The following is an 18278-nucleotide window of genomic DNA, read 5'->3' as shown; positions in this document are numbered from 1 at the left end:
AGCCCGCGCGGCCGCTTTTTCTATTAAATCAAAGTCTTTTCCCATAACCCTGACGCCGTAAACACATGATCCCCACACGTCCTGCCTCCCCCTTTTCTATTTCTTCGCGCCCTGCTTCTTCAGCGCCTCGTGGTTCCGGCACCACTCGTCCCACGCCTTCTTCATCTCGCCCTGCACCCCGCCAGCAGCACCCTTCTCCACAGCCCCCACAACCGCATCGACGACCTTTCTATCGCCGTTGTACGCGTGGAATACGCTCGACGCGGCGATGAGGCAAGCCGGCACGGCAGCCTTGGCATGCGCCTTCGTCTCGCCAGCCTTCAGCTCCTCATACACCCCCTTCAGCACCTCCAGGGCCTCCTCCTCATCGACCTTGCCAGCCGCGGCGGAGGAGCGCGCCTTGCGCAGCCGCTTCTGGTAATCTTTAATCAGTTCGAACGCGCGGTCCGCGAGCGTTTTGATGGTGCTCGTGCGCACCAGCTCCAGCAGCGGGCGCAGGACGGCGAGCGTCGTGGGGCTGCCGGCCTCGTTGCGCACAAAGATCTCGAGCAGGTCGAGCACGCGGCGCTTGAAGTTGACGACGGACTCCTTGGCGGCCTTGCGCTCCTTCTTCTTGCTCGGCGCGGCCTTGGCGCGCTGCTTGAACACCTCGGCGAGCTTGTTGTCGAGCTCGAGCATGTCCGAGTCGCTCATGTCGGCGTCGTCGTCGGACGAGTCGGCCTCCTGGTCCTTGTCGAGGCGGTGGCTGTTGAGGATCTTGCCGAGGGCGTCGTCGAGGGCTTCCAGGTTCTTGGCCTCTTCGTCGTCCCCGTCCTCGGCCTCGGAGCCGTCGTCGTCGTCTTCGTCGTCATCCCCGGCGTCTTCGGCATCGCCGGTGTTGAGGGTGACGAATTCCACGTCCGAGTCGACTTCGAAATCTGAGCCGAGCTCGTCTTCGTCGTCATCCTCCTCTTCCTCATCCCCGTCCTCTTCCATTTCCTGGACGTCATCATCCTCGTTAACATCGAAGAGGGATTGCTGGCCCTTGGCGCTTTCGTCGGCTGCAAGGACATCCAGCAGGAGCTCGAGAGCCTTGGGCGAGACGCGGCTTGTGAAGTAGCCGAACACGCGCTGCGAGATCTCACGCATGAGCGCAGACTGCTGCGAGACGAGCGCGAGGAGGATCTCAACCAAAAACTCCGCCGCGCCCTCCTCGTCCTCCTGGAGACGCGACTGGTACTCCTTCAGATCACTCAAAAGCTGGAACGCGTCCGGCTCCTCGTTGTACAGCTGGAAGATGGCGATAGCGTGCAGCAAAGCCAGGCCCTGCGCAATCTTGACGTCGTCGGCAGCACCCTCGCCGGCGCCGACGCCCGTCTTCATGAGCTTCTCCAGGCGCTTGCGCGCTTGGTTGACCTCCTTCTTCATGTCCCCCTCCATGCGGATGTAGTCGGGGTTGATGGACTGAACCGCCGTGCAGAGGTAGTTTGATTCCTCGGCCTTGCGGGAGAGCTTGGCGAACGCGGATTGGAGACGGTTCCTTGACAGCTCCTGAACCAGAGCGTTGGCGTTCTCCGGGATCCAGACAAGCTTGGCGTAGGCGAGAGACGTCAACTCTTGAAGTGAGGGTTCTGGGGCCGAAGTGGTCAAGCGGAAGAGGTAGTCGATGTACACGCGGAGGTCAAGCTTGACGGTGTTGATGTCCTTGGCAGAGGTGGCCGTCTTCATGACGGGGCCACTGAGCACCTGAATGATATCCTCGCCCGTCTCAGCCTGCACGTGCTGCAGAATCTTGTCAACCGTCTTGGTCTTCGTCATGACGTCGAATCTGTACAATCCGTTGTTGCTAATCAGGTTGTCGAGAATGATGCCTGTGGCCTCGGGGTGCGACGCGGAGGCTTCTTCGATCGTCTTCAACGTCTTGAGCGCCGCGCGGTGCAGATATCGGTCCACCTGGGACGCCTGGTTGATGAGGCAGGTCATGACATTCCGGCTGAAGAGAACGTCGAGGAACTCATCGTTGTTGATGTACGCCTGTAGCATCTTTTGGAACACCAAGAAGCCTCGGAACTTCTGGCCTTCGGTCGCCGCCTTTGCGAAAAAGTTGTCTGCAGACCGAAACGTTAGCACAATGTGTGATTTGAGGAAGAAGTTGCAAAATCCCTGACTTACCATCGACAACCCTCTTCCAAAACGTTCTAAACTCCTCAACGTGCTCGCTGCCCAACTTGGCAAAGTGCATAGTGATGAGATCCCACACAAAGTGCAGCTGCGGCGTCCAATTGGCCTGCTTGTTCTTCTGCCCCCTCTGCGACATCTGCTTCTCCTTCTCCGCCTGCTCCTCGTTCGCGCTGCTCTCCTTCAGAATCGTCGCCAGGTCGCCGAGGTTCCGCGACGACAGCGGGTGGTGCTGCGGCTTCGACTGGTCGTCGCTCTTCAGCTCGGGGCACTGCTCAAGCGCAATCAGCCAGATTCCAACACCCTCAGGTGTCTTGCCCCAGCCGAGCTCGACCAGCTGCTGCAACACCATCTCGATGCGGCTGCGGTCCAGCTGGGCCAGCGCCTGCGCAACGACCCATCCGCACTGCGGCCGCAGCCAGACCTTCTTATTGCCCAGCCTGACGAGTAGCCGCAAGACCTCGTTCCACCGCTCGGGACCGTCTTCGGCCTCGAACAGCACGCGCGCGCGGACGAAGCACTCCAGGCCAAAGAGCTGTCCAAACCAGAGATCCCGCTCCTCCTGGCCCGGCATGTTTCCGCCGACGTGTGTCCTCTCCAGAAGCATGCCCAGGACCTTCTCGAAGGTGAGGCCGGTATACCTCTCCTTGGCGAGATTCCTCGGCGGGCCCAGCAACTGGCTCAGGATCTCGGTGAGCACCAGACTGTATCCCAATCTGCTCGCGGCGCGTCCACTCGCGAGACCTCTGAACAGGCGCCAGTCGAGATGCCTCTCCAGACAAGCCTCCGTCACGCCCTCGCCGTCCAACAGGCTCGAGATAATGGCCCCGGCGGCCTCGATGCGGTCCGTCTCGTTCTCGCTGCTGAGGAGTTCGTAGAGCTTCGCCTCGCGCACGCGGTCCTTGCCGGTGGAGTTCTCGACGAAGAGCTTCTTCTCCAGGACGACCTTGGGCAGATTGGCCCGCGGGGCGTCGGCGGTCGCATCGTCGGGGGTGCTGCTGCCGTCGGTCGTCTTTGCGCGCTTGTTTGCTTGTTCGGCGGCCTTGAGGGCTTCCCTCTCGGCGCGCTTGCGCTTTGCGCTCGCCGTTTTTGTCATTATGTTCAGGGGATATGTGCTCCCGAAGGCAAGTATGTAAAATTGTAAGGGAATCAATGCAAAGATGAAGAATAGCGTTTCTTTTTCCGTTACAAAAATTGCCTTTCTCGTTCGTCGCTCAACTCAGCGCACTGATGCTGCTGCTGCTTCTGCTGCTGCAGGGTCCCAAAAAGTTTGGCAGCGAAAAAGTTCTGCCGAGCGCCACCGCCCCGAGCAGCAAGCATTTCCAGTTGCAGCCGTTGCAGCGTTTTCAGTGTTCGCAGTCACCTCACCCACGCCCCGCCGTTTAGTGGTGGGGATCCCTGCCGGTGTCCCACTTCTACCCGCGTCCTCGATCCACTGCTTATTTCCCAGCTACTCCTCTACCTCAACCTCGATGGTCAGCGACACACATGTCAAAGTATCTCGCTATCTCGTCCCAAGACTCTTGATCGTCCCTTCTGCTCGCAGCCGTCTGTGCCCAGCTCGCCAAAGAGAGGTTGTCTCTCAATCCCACCACCTGGAACAGAGATCAAGAAACCCTCTTGCAACGTCCATCCTATACATACATGTCCCAGCCGTTTGTATCGCGGTCTCGTCAGCGCCGGAAGCACCTCGCGTTTCCCGGCCCGCTGATGCTTGATTAGCTTGACCAGCAGAGTGTCCTATCAGACACCGCCAGGGTCCCCGTTGCGCTGTCAGCCCGCATGGCTCTAACCATGCACCATGAACACCCACTCTAGGCATCATCACACCATCCCTGGTCTGTACCTCTGCGTCCTCAAGCTTTTCTTGACAGCCTGATGGGGGGTCAGTCTGGGTGTGGCAGGGCCGGCCACTAAGCACCTCGCGCCCAGAAATACGAGGAGCACACGAAAAGCCGGTCGTGAATCCTCAATAGCTCCCTATCCCCATCGCCAGCTTTCGTGTCACAGCCACCCCGGGCAACCGGTCCAAAGTCGCTTGATGCCAAATGCCTCGTGTTTCTTTCATCCACGTTTACGCGTCCTTCGTCAATCGAAACCCTTGCAGCAATCCCAAGCAAGCTTACTCGTCCCAATCTGCCAATCATGGCCTTGTCGATCCTCAAGTGCCCGAGCCTTTCCTCATTGTGCTCATGAACCCTGCTCTCATCCCTCGTCACATTTTGCGCCGCGGTGTCACGACCCTAGGAAATTACTGCATTACGAGCTAGATAAGACAGGGCAGGCGAGAGAGCGCGTGAGAAAATTGCAGAAGTGCGTGGTCATTGAAGAAATGAGAAAACAAGCGCCACTGTGATATATAATGGATCGTCATCCTTGCTTGGCAATGCCCAATATTGCAACCTGTCTAACGTTTCCCCAAGTTTCTGTAAGAACAAGACGGACAGTGAAAGACATCCAGCCTCTGGATCCTTCTGTATCCCGAGAAGCCTGCTGCCTACCAATCGCTGCCTGCTCCGATACGTCAGCGCGATGCTGTGCTGACAACTCAGCCCATTCAGCCTTTTTGTGCACTCTGACGACTTGCCGGATCCTAGAAATTTCTTCAGCGTCATCCGTGACCGTCTAGTCGAAAACACCGGAATCTTCTCGTCACGAAGCAAATTTCGATAGCTGTCTCATCGAACCTGAATGCTGACGGAGGATTCCCATCGACGAGTTCACGACACCCTCCGTCATACAAGACCACAGAGGCTGTTGCACAATTTTGCGACATCCAGCCCGAGACTTTGGAGATATAAGGTGGCTTTGAGACAACGAACACCAGCTTCGATAGTTTGTCGTCCGAAGAGCAAAGACGACGTCCATATCAGACAAACGGTATCTGAGGGCCTTGGCGGATTTGGGGTAGCCGTCGAGCCATCAAAGCGTTTAATTCGAACCAAAGACAAAAAAAAAAAAAAGGTTTGGCAAACTTGCGGAAGACCATTAAGGTCTACTACGATTTTCTACGATCAGTCAAAGGAAAAATCTGGCAAGACGCAAGAGGTGCCTGGTCTTCCACAGAACGCAACAACAACCACGAACGTCTTGAACATCTTGTTCGAAAGCCTAGGTTCGCAAGAGCAAGAGCGGATATCCAAAATAGAGAAACTCGAGAGAAGTTCCAGTCTCTCGAGATACGGTAACGCATAGTCTTTGTTTTTCATCGTCTACGACATTCACTCTTCATTCGAACGACATCTCGGTGGCCATACACCAAGCTGAGATCGTACTTTACGAGAGGCCGACTTTCGAATTCCCACAACTAGATGAACTTGGTTGTCAACCTTGACCGCACCTAGACTTCCATAACACGATATATACACCAACCTCGACAACATCAACATCAACACCAATACAACATCCACCAAAATGCTCTTCCCAAAACACCGCCGCAGACCCTCCCTCCTCCTCCTCCTGGTCCCCCTCATCTTTTCCCTCCTATACCTCAACCACCGCCTCGCCAACCCTCTATCCCCGTCCCCGATCTTCACGACATCCCGCAACGCAACATCCCACCTCCTCGCCCCGCGCACGCAGCACTTCTGGTCCTCCCTCCACACCCTCCTCCAAAAGACAGCCCCTTCTATTTCCGAGCCCCTCCGATCCGCCCGCGATCCAACAGAAGAAGACCTCGACGCCTCAAAGAACGACAACACCTCCCCGCGGCCCGACAACATCCCCCTAACAGACACCGATCTCGCCGCCCTGACAGAATCCCACTCAGCCTACGTCTCCGCCCTCCGCTCCCTCGCCCCCCAACTCCCCGTCTGGAAAGGCACCTCCGGCGTCGTCATGACCGCCGGCGGCGGCTACCTCGGCACCGCCCTCACCTCCCTCCTCCTCCTCCGCCGCTCCGGCTCCAACCTCCCCGTCCACCTCTTCCTCGACTCCCCCGCCGAAGCCGACCCGCACCTCTGCCACACCGTCCTGCCCAAGCTCAACGCCGAGTGCGTCCTCTTCTCCTCCCTCCTCCGCCCGTCCGACGGCGTCCAGCACTACCAGTACAAGGTCCTCTCCATCCTCCTCTCCCCCTTCGAGAAGGTCCTCTACCTCGACTCCGACGCCTGGCCCATCTCCTCCCCCGACCGCCTCTTCACCTCCGAGCCCTTCCTCTCCCACGGCCTCATCACCTGGCCCGACTTCTGGCTCACCACAATCTCGCCTCACTTCCACACGATCACCAACTCCTCCGCGCCGCCCACCCTCCGCCGCCGCAGCTCCGAGTCCGGCATCCTCCTCTACGACAAACGCACCCACGCGCAGAGCCTCCTGCTCGCCACCTACTACAACTGGCACGGCCCGGACGTCTACTACCCCCTCCTCTCCCAGCACGCCCCCGGCGAGGGCGACAAGGAGACCTTCGCCCAGGCCGCCCTCGTCCTGTCCCAGCCCTTCTACGACGTCCGCACCCCGGACACCGTCCTCGGCCGCTGGATCAACGGCACCTTCGAGACCGCCGGCATGAAGCAGGCCGACCCGGCCGCCGACTTCCGCCTGCAGGGCGGCTTCTCCGGCGCGGACCTCGACGCCGACCACGCCCGCGAGCCCCCCGCCGCGAAGAAGGCCGCGCCCCTCTTCATCCACCACAACCTCTTCAAGATCGACCTGTTCAAGGTCGGCGGCGCCAGCGATCCCATGTTCCGCCTCGACGAGGAGGGCAAGCCGGGCCGGCTGTGGGGGCCGGACGAGAAGCTGGTGCGGGATAGCGGGTTCGACGTCGAGAGGGCCATGTGGGACGTCGTGCTCAAGGCCAACTGCGGCAAGACGACGGCGGCCGCGAACGCGGCGGGCTGCGGGAACCTCAAACGCTGGTACGAGGCCGTTTTCGTTGAGGCGCCGCCGTTGGTTGATGGCTTGTGAGGCGGCGGAGGGGGAGAACACGAAAGGAGAGGCTTCTCCCAGCATCACATCACGCGACTGTAGCAAAAGCCCCTGGGGGCACTATCCCCACGAACTACAGTACTTCTCAGGGGTAGCAAGCAACGACAAGCTCGCCATCACGGCTTGGAAGGACACTTATCCTGTCCGGTTCTCTGGCTGGTATACAAAACCCCCAATTCACGACCGGAGCAAGCCTTAGCAGCGGGAACTAGAAGGCATCCAAATCATAACCACACCTATCGAGGCTCAAGATGCCCGTCCGTTCGACTTAATTCAGGAGAAGGTCGCTCGGAGGCTACTCCGTCAACGCTGCAGGCCTCCTTTTTCTTTGTCCATATCTCTCCCGCCACGTCCCGTTGGAATGTTTGATGTTTTAGCCCCGAGGCCCGGAGGGAGGCGGGCTGCTTAGCATTACACGTCCCGAAACTGGACGGCTCTAGACCGCCACCAAGGAGCATAACGTACAAAGTGGCGGCGTGGTGCTTTTTGGCCCGTCAGCCAGGGCAGGACGAAGCTTATGCCTCAAGATCACCGCTAGAGTTTGTCCACAAATCCTCACGAAACAGACAAAGAAACGCAGGAAACACGGCCGCCACATCGGCTAGCCTCCGATCAGGAGTCAACGCCGCGCGCTTCGATACCCAAAGACGGACGACGGGTCGGAGGAATGCTACGGGGAATTAAACAGGCCCGGTCGAGACGGTGCTTCGCCGGCTGGCTGTTCGGCTGCGAGCGTGTAAGCCGCCGTGGCGGTTTCGCCCAATCTGGGTGTCGTTGGTTGCAGGCAAAAAGTATCGCAGTCTCGGGGATGTGGGGGAGGGGAACAGCAACGGACAACACGCATGCGAGGCAGGTTTGAGAGGAGGAGGACAACGACGAGGGGGCGAGGAAAGGACCCTGAATGGCACTATCTGAAGCCGTCACGGGTCGGGGCATTTTTCCTCGCTTGTGAGGATGCGCATGGGGGAGGGGTGTTGGTGGTGGTGTTCTTCTCGCCAGACATGGGCGAGGCCGATCCAAGGCCAAGCGAGCTTAGGCGAGTCTCGAACTACGTTGCCTTTTTGAGACGTTTGAATAGGCGGGACTTTATCCAGGGCATTGTGTTCCTTCGATATGCGAAGAAATATCGGATGGCGGAGGGGGATGAAGAATGAGACCCGTTCCGGCAGTTGGATTTTGACATGATGCTAGAAATCTCGCTGTTGTTGTGAGAAAGGCAAACCGGGGGAATGGGTGCAGAGAGTCAGGTCAAACCTCACCCCGCCGTCCCCGGTGAAGCGGACACCGACATTTGCTTGGTGGCAAACAACAATTTGGAAGCAAGCACCGAGCAAGCTGAGCAGATAAGATGGGGACCGGGCTCACCGGGTGATATCGTGTCGTTTCAGACATCGGTGCGGGTTACGCTGCTACCGAACAGCATAGGTCCGTTTGGAGAGTTGGAATCGGTTCCCGTAGGGTTTCTGTAGCACAGCCCGGTTGCCGCTCATGGTTCCTCTGCAGACCGTGAGCCTCCGGCGCAATCAATGAGAAACCGTCGGACACCCCGGTCCATCGCCCTCTGCATGTTTCGACCCAGCTTTTGGGGGGGTTTTGTATGGCGGATCGTCACTCTCTCGTATCGCAGTCAGCCCAATGCTGCTGGAATAAAGTGCGTTGCGTGCTTTTCGAAGCTCAAGCTTCGAAGCTGCGTGCTGGGTTGCATGCTGCGCCGCGCCGCAGGCCCCTGGCAGTGAAGCGGGGAACCCAGTCGATTCGTTCTTGGGGCTGTTGCCAAAGTTCCCAGGACGCGCGCAGGTCGCGAAGAAAAACGTTTGTGTCCGTAGCAGCCTGCGGAATCGAACTCTGCCCAGCCCAGCAACACCCATGAGTTCCGGCGGGGTGGAGGGGGAAGTTCGTGAGCATTGAGCAGAGCTTCAGAGCAAGCTGAGCGGTAGGAGCAAACACCCCTGGGCTGACATCAGAGGAAAGCCCCTCCGCCGAATCCTCGCAGCCTTGCGATCACGAAACCATCAGCAGATTCAGACTCCAGCTCCTGCCGGGTGTTGATTCCTTGCTTCCTGCTGTCTGACAGACGACATGGGACCAAGAATCCAATCATGGTGATGCAATGGCGTCGGAGTTCGTCCGTATGGGAACGGGGACGCGAGCATCCGTGGGCCGTCATCGTATGCCGAGGTTGACCGATGGAGTTTTCAGCGTTCGGGTTTGTTTCCATCTGTTGTTGCTTGCCTCATTCTCGTCCCAGTATCCGGATCCCTCCACCTCCATCATCTCCAACAACTTGATCAAGCCCTGGTCAACGACCCCTCCATCCTCCTCCAGCTCCAGCTCCAGGTTGAAGCTCCAGGGCAGCTCCAGGTCAGGCTCCTCGATTTCTCCAAAAACAGGAACAGTGGAACGTGCACGAGGAGATGGCCATTTTCCCGGGCACGTCCCCTGTCAGCAGCTGTCAGAGGTCCAGATGACGGGCGGCTAAAAAAGGACGTCACTTTCTCAAATGATCCTTGTCGATGCATGCACCTCAGTTCTCAGCTGCACCTCAACCTTGCTCGCTCTCCCCTCCCACCCCTCGGCAGACCTTTCCCCCGCCAGCACCTTACACGTGACTTCGCGCTCGACAAGGATCGTGAAGCAGGGTCTGCAGGGGCCCATTGTTTACATGAGTCGCGAACCCGCAGTTTGTAAACAAAGTACAGTGCCAGAAAACTGCTGCCAAAACCCGCGCTGGAAAAAAAGGAGTCTGCCCGCGACGAGAAGCGACGACGAAAAAAATCCCCTCACTGGAGGGGTTCGGGAGTCGGGCGCGCTCGGGACACGCTGGAGCGAATGTGGCTTTTCCCACCCGCAGTGCTACGCGCGCCAGCGCCGGCACCCGCTTGCTGCTTCACCATTGCCTCCCTTTCTCAACGGCGGAGAGGAACAAAGAACGACATGCCCACAACGGGCACCGTTTTCCCAGCCCGCCCGTCCTAGGCCAATGCCTAATGGCAACTCTCAAACGCTCAACAGCTAGGCAGAGTCATGCACGAGGCAACGCTCCGCTGTTGATGCGCACAGCACCGAGTAAGAGACACCTGCGACCGCAATGCGCTGCGTTTGATCCAAGCCAGGGTGCAAAAGAGGGGAAACTGCAGAGATGCAAAACCTCTGTGCGTCCAGAGGGCGTGGGCAATGAGGGGCACGGAAGGTCGGAGGAAGCTGACGGGGAGGGAAGCAAGACGCCATCGCACCTCGGTCACGCGGCATCAGTCGATGGCTTGGAGTTGCTGGACGGCCGGCCCGTCTAGATAGAGCTGAAAGTTTGACCTGACAGACACGTCGCGATGCGGCTGCGCCTCCTCATTGGATTGTGTCTGACGCCTGTCCCATCTTCTCACATGCAGGTAATCCTCAATAGCGTGAGATGGGCTCATTGGATCCAAGGCAGTCCTCGGCTGGTCATCGTGATTCGCACCGCAAAAGATAAGCCAAGCTGCGGTGTCTGTACCTACGCGCGGTAAACAAACAACATGCGAAGCTGAGCATCCAATCCGCTTCCTCGGTGTCTCCTCTGACCGACGCGGCGTGCGTTGGTTCGGTGGTCCTTGTTTTGGGTTGACTGACAGGTACGACGGCCGGTTCTGCGACCCATGGCACTTTTGGCCGCAGACAGTCTTGATCTGGGCCACTGGCATGGCATTGATGCTTCATATTTGTGCAAGTGCTCCAGATAACCGGCGATGTGACTGCATCACATTGGCCGCGAGCCCAGCGCAGCCCGAGAAGGGATCTCGATACATATGGCAAGACGAGACCTCTGCCTTGCCTACGGCTCCTCGCGGTAGCAAAAAGGAGGGTCAGGCGGCCCGGGGGTCTTGGATGGTGACGATCAATTGCCAGGCTGGACTCCGAGAGGATGACGTCTGTTTTAGAGCCGGACTAGGCCGCCGCAAGTGATCGGGGCCGATGTGCGTGATCGATGATTTTCACATCGAGATGGGACTTCCTCGCACCGCCCTCTACGTCGAATGTCTATCAACTCGCGTCCAAAATTCGTCCCATTTCGTCCACTGCGAGACCTGGTTTTGGAAACTTCGCTCAAGTGCCGGGTGAGACCATGGTTCTCCATCAGGGGAAGATGCCTGATTGCCATGTTTTTGTTGTGCTGGACTGTGCTTTTCGTCGAAAATCTTTTTCTTCCTCTACTCGCGTTTGATGACTCAACCCTCAACAAGGGAGAACCCCCTCAATATCAGAAAAACACTGCCAATATTCGGTAACCCGTGTCGTTGTCTCGCTGAGCTTATGTCAGTAAATCTCCGGGCCGCTTTGACGAGCGGTGCGATATTGGGGGTTTCGGTCGCCTCGTGGGCCCGGCCTAGGATCGGTCGATGCTGGACATTGAAATGATTCATCTCCATTTTGCCGTTTGAGCATCTTCATTAAACTGCAAGGGAGTTCAGGAGATGTTCTTGCCCGGCGTGATCCCTCGAATCCTTGTTGGTGCTGAGGTTCGTGCGATTGATATAGCAACGCAAAAGGAGTCATTTTGGAGAACGAGGGGGATACGCTCCCAATGGCGTCAGTTTGGCTCAGGCGTTGCCCTCCAGCTGAGTTAGGCTTCGCCTGCAAACAAGGTTTGAGGCGCAATTCGATAGGCCAAGCTCAAGTAGCCTGATAAGACACATCAAGATCAGGGCTTGTCTGCGTCAGCCACGGGCTGTCAATCAGTAGTCAGTCAGTTGACCTTCCCGTCCGCCTTCACGACGTGCGCGTGCAAGTGCACAATTGCCTGTGCCCACGCTTGGACTTGAAGCCGTCGACTGGCAACCACGGCCCATACGAAGACCCCTTTCCGCGCCAACAGTCGTTACTCTCGTTAGTGAGCCAATGACAGACGTGAGCTTGAGTGAAGCGGAATCGGAAGGAAGAGGTGGGCTGTCATTCGTAGTGCATTCGTAGTGCATCCGCAACTTGTCGTCGCGGGGTTCAAGGGCCAAGGAGACCCCTCGGCGAATTGGGGACGCTTTCTCCGTAGCCGACTTTTTTTTTTCTCTAACCAAGCAACCGAAGATTGCAGCCAGAACAAGACAGGGTGGACCCGTCGATATCGACAGGGTTGACGACGGCATCACAATTAAGCGAACATGAACATCTTTGTGCTGCCCGCTTCTTTCATTCTCGAAGACCAAAGAGCCTCACCCATTGTTGCATAATCCTTGACTGAAAGGAATTCTTCAAGGTTATTTCGAGACGAACAAGGAGACGAAAGCAGTTCGCCCCTCGTCGATGGACAAGTTCCTGGCCAAAGCTGGATACCGGATTGTCGATCGAGCTGCCGACTCAGTGAGGGGGACTTTCCAAGAATCGACAAAAGTAAACAAATGGTCCCCTAAGACGGCGGGCGTCTCGAGGAGAGCTGGGGATGCTGCATGGAGGGGTGAGCTTCGCAAGGTAGACGACGGTCCGTCACCGGGGAGAAGCTCTCCTGTAGCAGGTTGAGCGGACCAACATCATGGCGGAGCAGCAGCAGCTTAGAAACATGGCACAGCAGTAGTTGCAGAAGCTCCATGCAGCTAGTACGACTGCCCGCAGATGCAAAACCAAAGCTCGGCATCCGTCTGGTCCCCATCGAACCGACAAATCCACTTGAGTTTCTGCATCCCGAGCTCGCATACTCGCATCAACATGCAGCATAGCTGCAGCCGGCCGCGCGGTAGGCTGGGGAACAGGTGGGTTGGCGCCCGGTTCTTGATCGACTCCGTTGCTTCTGTTGCCCCGTGGAACAAATCCGTGAGATGGGTCCTTTCAACAATTCGAAGAGTAAACAGTGGCCGTTCACGGCGGCCATGGTCCAGAGTTTGATGATGGTTTCTTCTTCCATCATCTTCCCAGCCGCCGGCTCCTGGGGATCGGGAACCGGGCGGAGGGCTGACCACAGAACGAGATACACGTGCCGGCACGGTCACACGGTATCTGCATCTGTATAGATACATGGAAAATAAGAATCACTCCCCATCCGTCGACTTTGGGTTCTGTTCGATGGCCGCACAGAACATATTGTGGAGATGAACGACTGAGCGTGCCGCTTCACCGCCGGACGGTCTAAGACAGGACTTGACTGGCACCTGGCAGCTTTCAAGTCCCGTGTGCCTGAACTCAGATGTCGTGCGGTCAATTTCGCATCATTCGAATGCTTGTCCAACGCCGCTGATGAGGGAGGGTTCGTTGATCAATTAACCGCCTGCCATTCGTCGGTCTGTTCGCCGACGAGCAAGCCATTCAAGCCAAGGCCAAGGCTTAAGGGCCCAGACCGTGCTTGATGGAGACGTCACGGAAGCTCGGGGGTTAATTGATGCTCTGTTGCTCTGTCAGTCTTCATCTCGGGTCGGTCGCCTGACGGTGTCCCAGCTCCAGGTTCTGGCTTAGCTGGAGCTCGAGCTCCAGTTCTCCAACTTCAACTCCAAGTACCCAAGCTCCAGCTGGTAGCTCCAGCTCCTACGATTAGAGCTCCGAACGAGCTACCCTGTGTAGCGTGTATTTTTGCTCTGTACTCTACGCCGTACGGATACGTTCGGAGACAAGCACAAGCTCCATCTCGTCTGCCCACTTGCCTTCCGAAACAAGATGCCCTGAAGCCAAAGCTACAAGGGTTTGTCTCAGCCCCCACCAAACCCTTAGGCTCTGCTGTCAGCAGTGAGCGGTAAATAACCAATTGCGGGCGATATCAAGCCATCAATTCGCTTTTGGCAGGCGCAGACTGTTAACTCGAGGCCGCGTTTGGTGTAAGTTGCACGGGACGATGTAGCGATAAGCAACGAAGATGGTGTAGGCAAGGGGTCAGATCCCGGCCCAGCACGCACTCGCATCACACAAGACTGAGTACCCCTCCGCGGCGCCCCCCTGTCCCCTCCGCGGCACCCTCTTAAGCCTAATCAGGCATATAGCTATAGCTTGCCCACTTTCGCATAATTATACGAGTAGTAGAGGTTAGAGCGTAGTTATATATCTTAGCGTTACTTTTAGAGATAAAGTAGTGTAGTATTTTATAGTAAAATATATAGAATATAGAGCTATATAGAAATAAGATATCCTAACTTAAAAAACCTATTTTTATATTTATTAATATTACTTAAGATAGCTCTCTAAGATCTTAGCCTTAATAGCTTTATTAAGAAGGTTTATTAGTATTAATATAGCTTTAGTTATAATATAATAAAAAATAAATTAAAAAAAAATATCTAAAGTATTATAATATAATAAAATCTTATTTATAATTATAGGAGTAAACTAAAGGTTTTATAAACTACTAATTATAGCTTTAAGACCTTAAAAATAAGCTATAAGTAGTTAAGTTAGATTATTATAACTAATAATAAGTATATATACCTTAAGATTAATAATAAATATAACTACTTACTACTTAAAGCTAAATATTATACTACTAACTATACTTTTTAAATTTAGAGTTAGTAAGAGGTTAGTAAAGAGGTTATTAAAGAGAGGGTAGAGTTCTTTTTAAAAAGTAGTAAGTTAATAATAAGGGATATTACTAGCTAAATTAAAGAAGAGATAAATATATTAATTTAAAAATAAGATATATAGAACTTCTAGAGGATTTTATAGTAAGAGAAATATAACCTTCTTTTATTAATATAGGTCTTTTTATATAAATTTAAAAGTAACTTTAATATTAAGTATATTAAAATATATAGAAACTTTAAAATAAGTAAAATTAATAATATATTTTAGATATACTTATAGTATTTTAAAATATAATAGAGAAACTTAGAACTTCTAATAATAGATAATATATATAAAGTTAATAAGAGTTTAGTATTAAATATAGTAGAAAAAAGCTTATTAAAAGTAATAAATTAATTAATTTAATATATTACTATTCTAAATTATAAGAATAACTACTATTTATATAACTTTTAATATTATATTTTACTTTATTTCTAGAGAGGATATAGTAATATTTAAATAAGTACTAATATACCTTAAATTAATAGTAGAAGTAGTATTAATTACCCTACTTAAAGTACTATTAATAGACTTTAATAAAGTGTTTAAAAAAGTAATAAAAGTAGTATTTAATATAATGCTATTAATAAGCCTTACTACTTAGCTACTACTCCTATAGCTTACTAGTAAGTGCTAGAGGCTACTATATAGCCCTCTCTAGCGCCCTAGCGTTTAGCTAGTTCTTCTCTATAGTATATTATAGTTATTACTATATTCTTAGGTTATAAGCCTAGCTTTATTAAATTAACTTTAAAAATATTAATTTTAAGGTCCTTTTAACTACCCTAAGTTCACAATAATCCCCTTAATTATCTCTATTATTTTACTATTCTTTTTATATATAGATTAGCTAATTTTATTACTAATTACTTTATCTATTTACTTTCCTAACCCTTAATATACCTTAACGCGTTATAGTAGAGATCTTATTATATTTACCTTTAATTAAGTATATATAGGTAAACCTACTACTTTATAAGTTAAACTCTTCTTAATAAACACTTTATATTATTAATCTTTCTTATTATAACCTCTTACCCCTCTTATCTTATTACTATAAATAAGCTATTACTATAACTAGCACTACTATAAGAATAACCCCTATTAATATATTAAAACTATATAATAAATCTAATTAAATAACTTAGAAAGTCTCTATTAATACTATACTTTAAGCTACTTAAGTTAATAACTATATTATTAAGAATATTCTTAAGCTTAATATAGAAGTAAAAAAAGAAGCTTAAGTAGCTAATTAAGATATTACTTATAATATCCTTATTATAGCTATAGAGAGCTTTATTAATAAACTCCTTAATATAAGCTAAGAGGATAATAGTAACTTATATAAGTTAATAGAAGCTTTAAAGAAGTATATCCTAAAAGTCTTAAAAGATACTATTAATATATTTATTAATAAGTTTAATAAAAATACTATAGAGGATTATAAAACACTTTATAATACGCTTAAATATATTTAATACTTTAAAAGCTATATTACTAACCTTATTAATATATACTCTAACTACTATTAGTCTATTATCTTTCTTAACTACTTTAAGATAAAGTTTCTAGATACTTATAAGTTTTATACTATTAATAATAAGATATCTATATAAAATAATATTATTTAAACCTTATTCACTCTTATATAAGATAAAGAGTAGAAGATTAATATTACTACCTTTAAGAAAACTACTAATATTAGCTAGTAGAGTATTAGTAGTAAAAAGGTATCTACTATATTATTAGCTAATAAGTCTACTATTAAGTATAATCACTATAGATATACTTATACTACTTAGTAATATATAACTACCTATCTTAAACTTATTCTAGATAATTAAGCTAACTATAAAGCTATCCTAGTAAAAGCTAAGAAGTATATCTATAATACTAAGTATAAATAAGATATACTTAAGAATAAGTCTATTTATATCTACACTTTACTAAGTATTCTTAATTAATCCTTACTAATTAGTATTACTATTAGAAAACTAATAGATATTACTAAGTAACCTATTTATAATATTATTAATAAGATAGTGCTTATTACTATTACTAACTAAAAGATTCTCTATTTAGATATTATCTTTAACTTTAGGTATTCTAACTCTATTTTTAATAAGTATAATTACTTTATTATATATAAGGCTAAAGCTAACTTACCTCTATATAAGGGTACTAATAGAAAGTATACTTAACTTAAAGGTATTAGTATAATCTACTTCTAAACTATTAATCTATAGAACCTAACTAAGATAGTTAATTAAACTATTAATAACGTTAAGTATAGCCCTCTAAGTCTAACTAACCTTCTTAGCTTAAGAAAGTTATATAATATTAGTATTAAATATAACTACTATACCTTAGCTATAATATAAGTTTTATTAAGCACTTTATTTACTAAAATTAACTAGTAATTAAATATCTATATTATCTCTATTATTTAGTATTAGAAAGATATTCTTCTTAATACTACTATTAGCCTTACTATAGTTTACTATAAGTAGCTACTATCTTTTAAGCTTATATATTACTATCTTTTATATATTTACTTTAATTAAGTTATTAAAGTATACTATTATATTAATATTATATTTATAACCTAAGAGATTAAGGATTTCTACTATAAAGCTTACTATCTTATTAAGTCTACTAAGATTATTAGTAGAGACCTTCTACTACTATTAACTAGTATTAGTAATAAGGTTTATCTTAATATTATTAAAGTTAAGCCTCTCTCTATTATAAGTAAGAGATATATTCTATACTTTATAGATTACTATAGTAGCTATTATTAAGTTATACTCCTACTTAACTATAACTATAAAGTTATTCTTAATACTATTAAGATATTTAGTAATATCTTTACTAATATAATATATATTAATATTAAGACTTAGGTTTATAATAATATACTTAAGTTTAAGAAAATCCTTTAAAACCTATTCTTCTCTAAGTCTTATATAAATATATCTATTACTAATACCTTATCTATAAATAATACTATTAAAAAAGCTAAAAAGACTATTATTAAAGTATCTTAAACTTAACTAATTAATATTAATCTTCTAGAGGAACTTTAAGATTATACTATTAACTCTACTATTTAGATCTTTAACTTTCTTTTATAAGCTAATAAAGGTAAGCTAAGTCCCTATAAAATTATAGCTTATAAGCTTAATCTTATAGCTAATTATAAGCCTCTATATATTAAGTATTTTAGAATATTTAGATATATTACCTATATATATAAGAAGGGTCCTAATAAGCCTACCTATTTAGCTAAAATAGAAGCTAAAGTAATAAAAAGCCTTCTTATTAGCTATAGCTTACTTTATAGTTATATTTATTATATCTATATTCCTAATAAGAAGAAAGTATTCTACTACTAAGATATCTAATTTCATAAATAGCTTTAAAAAATAGTTCTTCTACTTATTACTAAAGCTCTTATTACTAATAATAGTAACTATATTATTCACTTTAATAATTTTAACCTTTTAATTTATTGCTTTATTATATTTAATATAACTAATACTCCTAAGGAACCTATTATTAATATTAATAAGTAGACTTCTAATAATAAGAATATTAATCTAAAGCTAGCTTATATTAACTATATAATATCTTTACTTCTAGAGGAAGTCCTCTATTACTAAAATATTATAAAAAATATAACT

General features: G+C 48.9%; 2 protein-coding genes across 2 annotated transcripts; one reads left to right on the top strand and one right to left on the bottom strand.

The window, feature by feature from the left end:
* Positions 1-96: 96 nt before the first annotated feature.
* pol5 (DNA polymerase V) lies at positions 97-3253 on the bottom strand (the record flags this gene model as incomplete). The annotated part of the gene is made up of 2 exons (XM_036632250.1): positions 97-2087; positions 2152-3253. The coding sequence occupies 2 exons, from the start codon at positions 3251-3253 to the stop codon at positions 97-99; spliced, it is 3093 nt and encodes a 1030-aa protein (XP_036501370.1).
* A 2318-nt stretch (positions 3254-5571) lies between these two features.
* Positions 5572-7062, top strand: MNN21 (Alpha-1,2-mannosyltransferase MNN21; the record flags this gene model as incomplete). The annotated part of the gene is made up of 1 exon (XM_036632249.1): positions 5572-7062. One exon carries the CDS (start codon positions 5572-5574, stop codon positions 7060-7062), a length of 1491 nt encoding a protein of 496 aa, XP_036501369.1.
* Positions 7063-18278: the final 11216 nt, after the last annotated feature.

This window comes from Colletotrichum siamense, assembly GCF_013390195.1.
Source record: "Colletotrichum siamense strain Cg363 chromosome Unknown KSG_Cg363_contig01, whole genome shotgun sequence".
NCBI lineage: Eukaryota > Fungi > Ascomycota > Sordariomycetes > Glomerellales > Glomerellaceae > Colletotrichum > Colletotrichum siamense.
The sequence above is the reverse complement of the archived record's forward strand: the minus strand, read 5'-3'. Positions and strand labels throughout refer to the sequence as shown.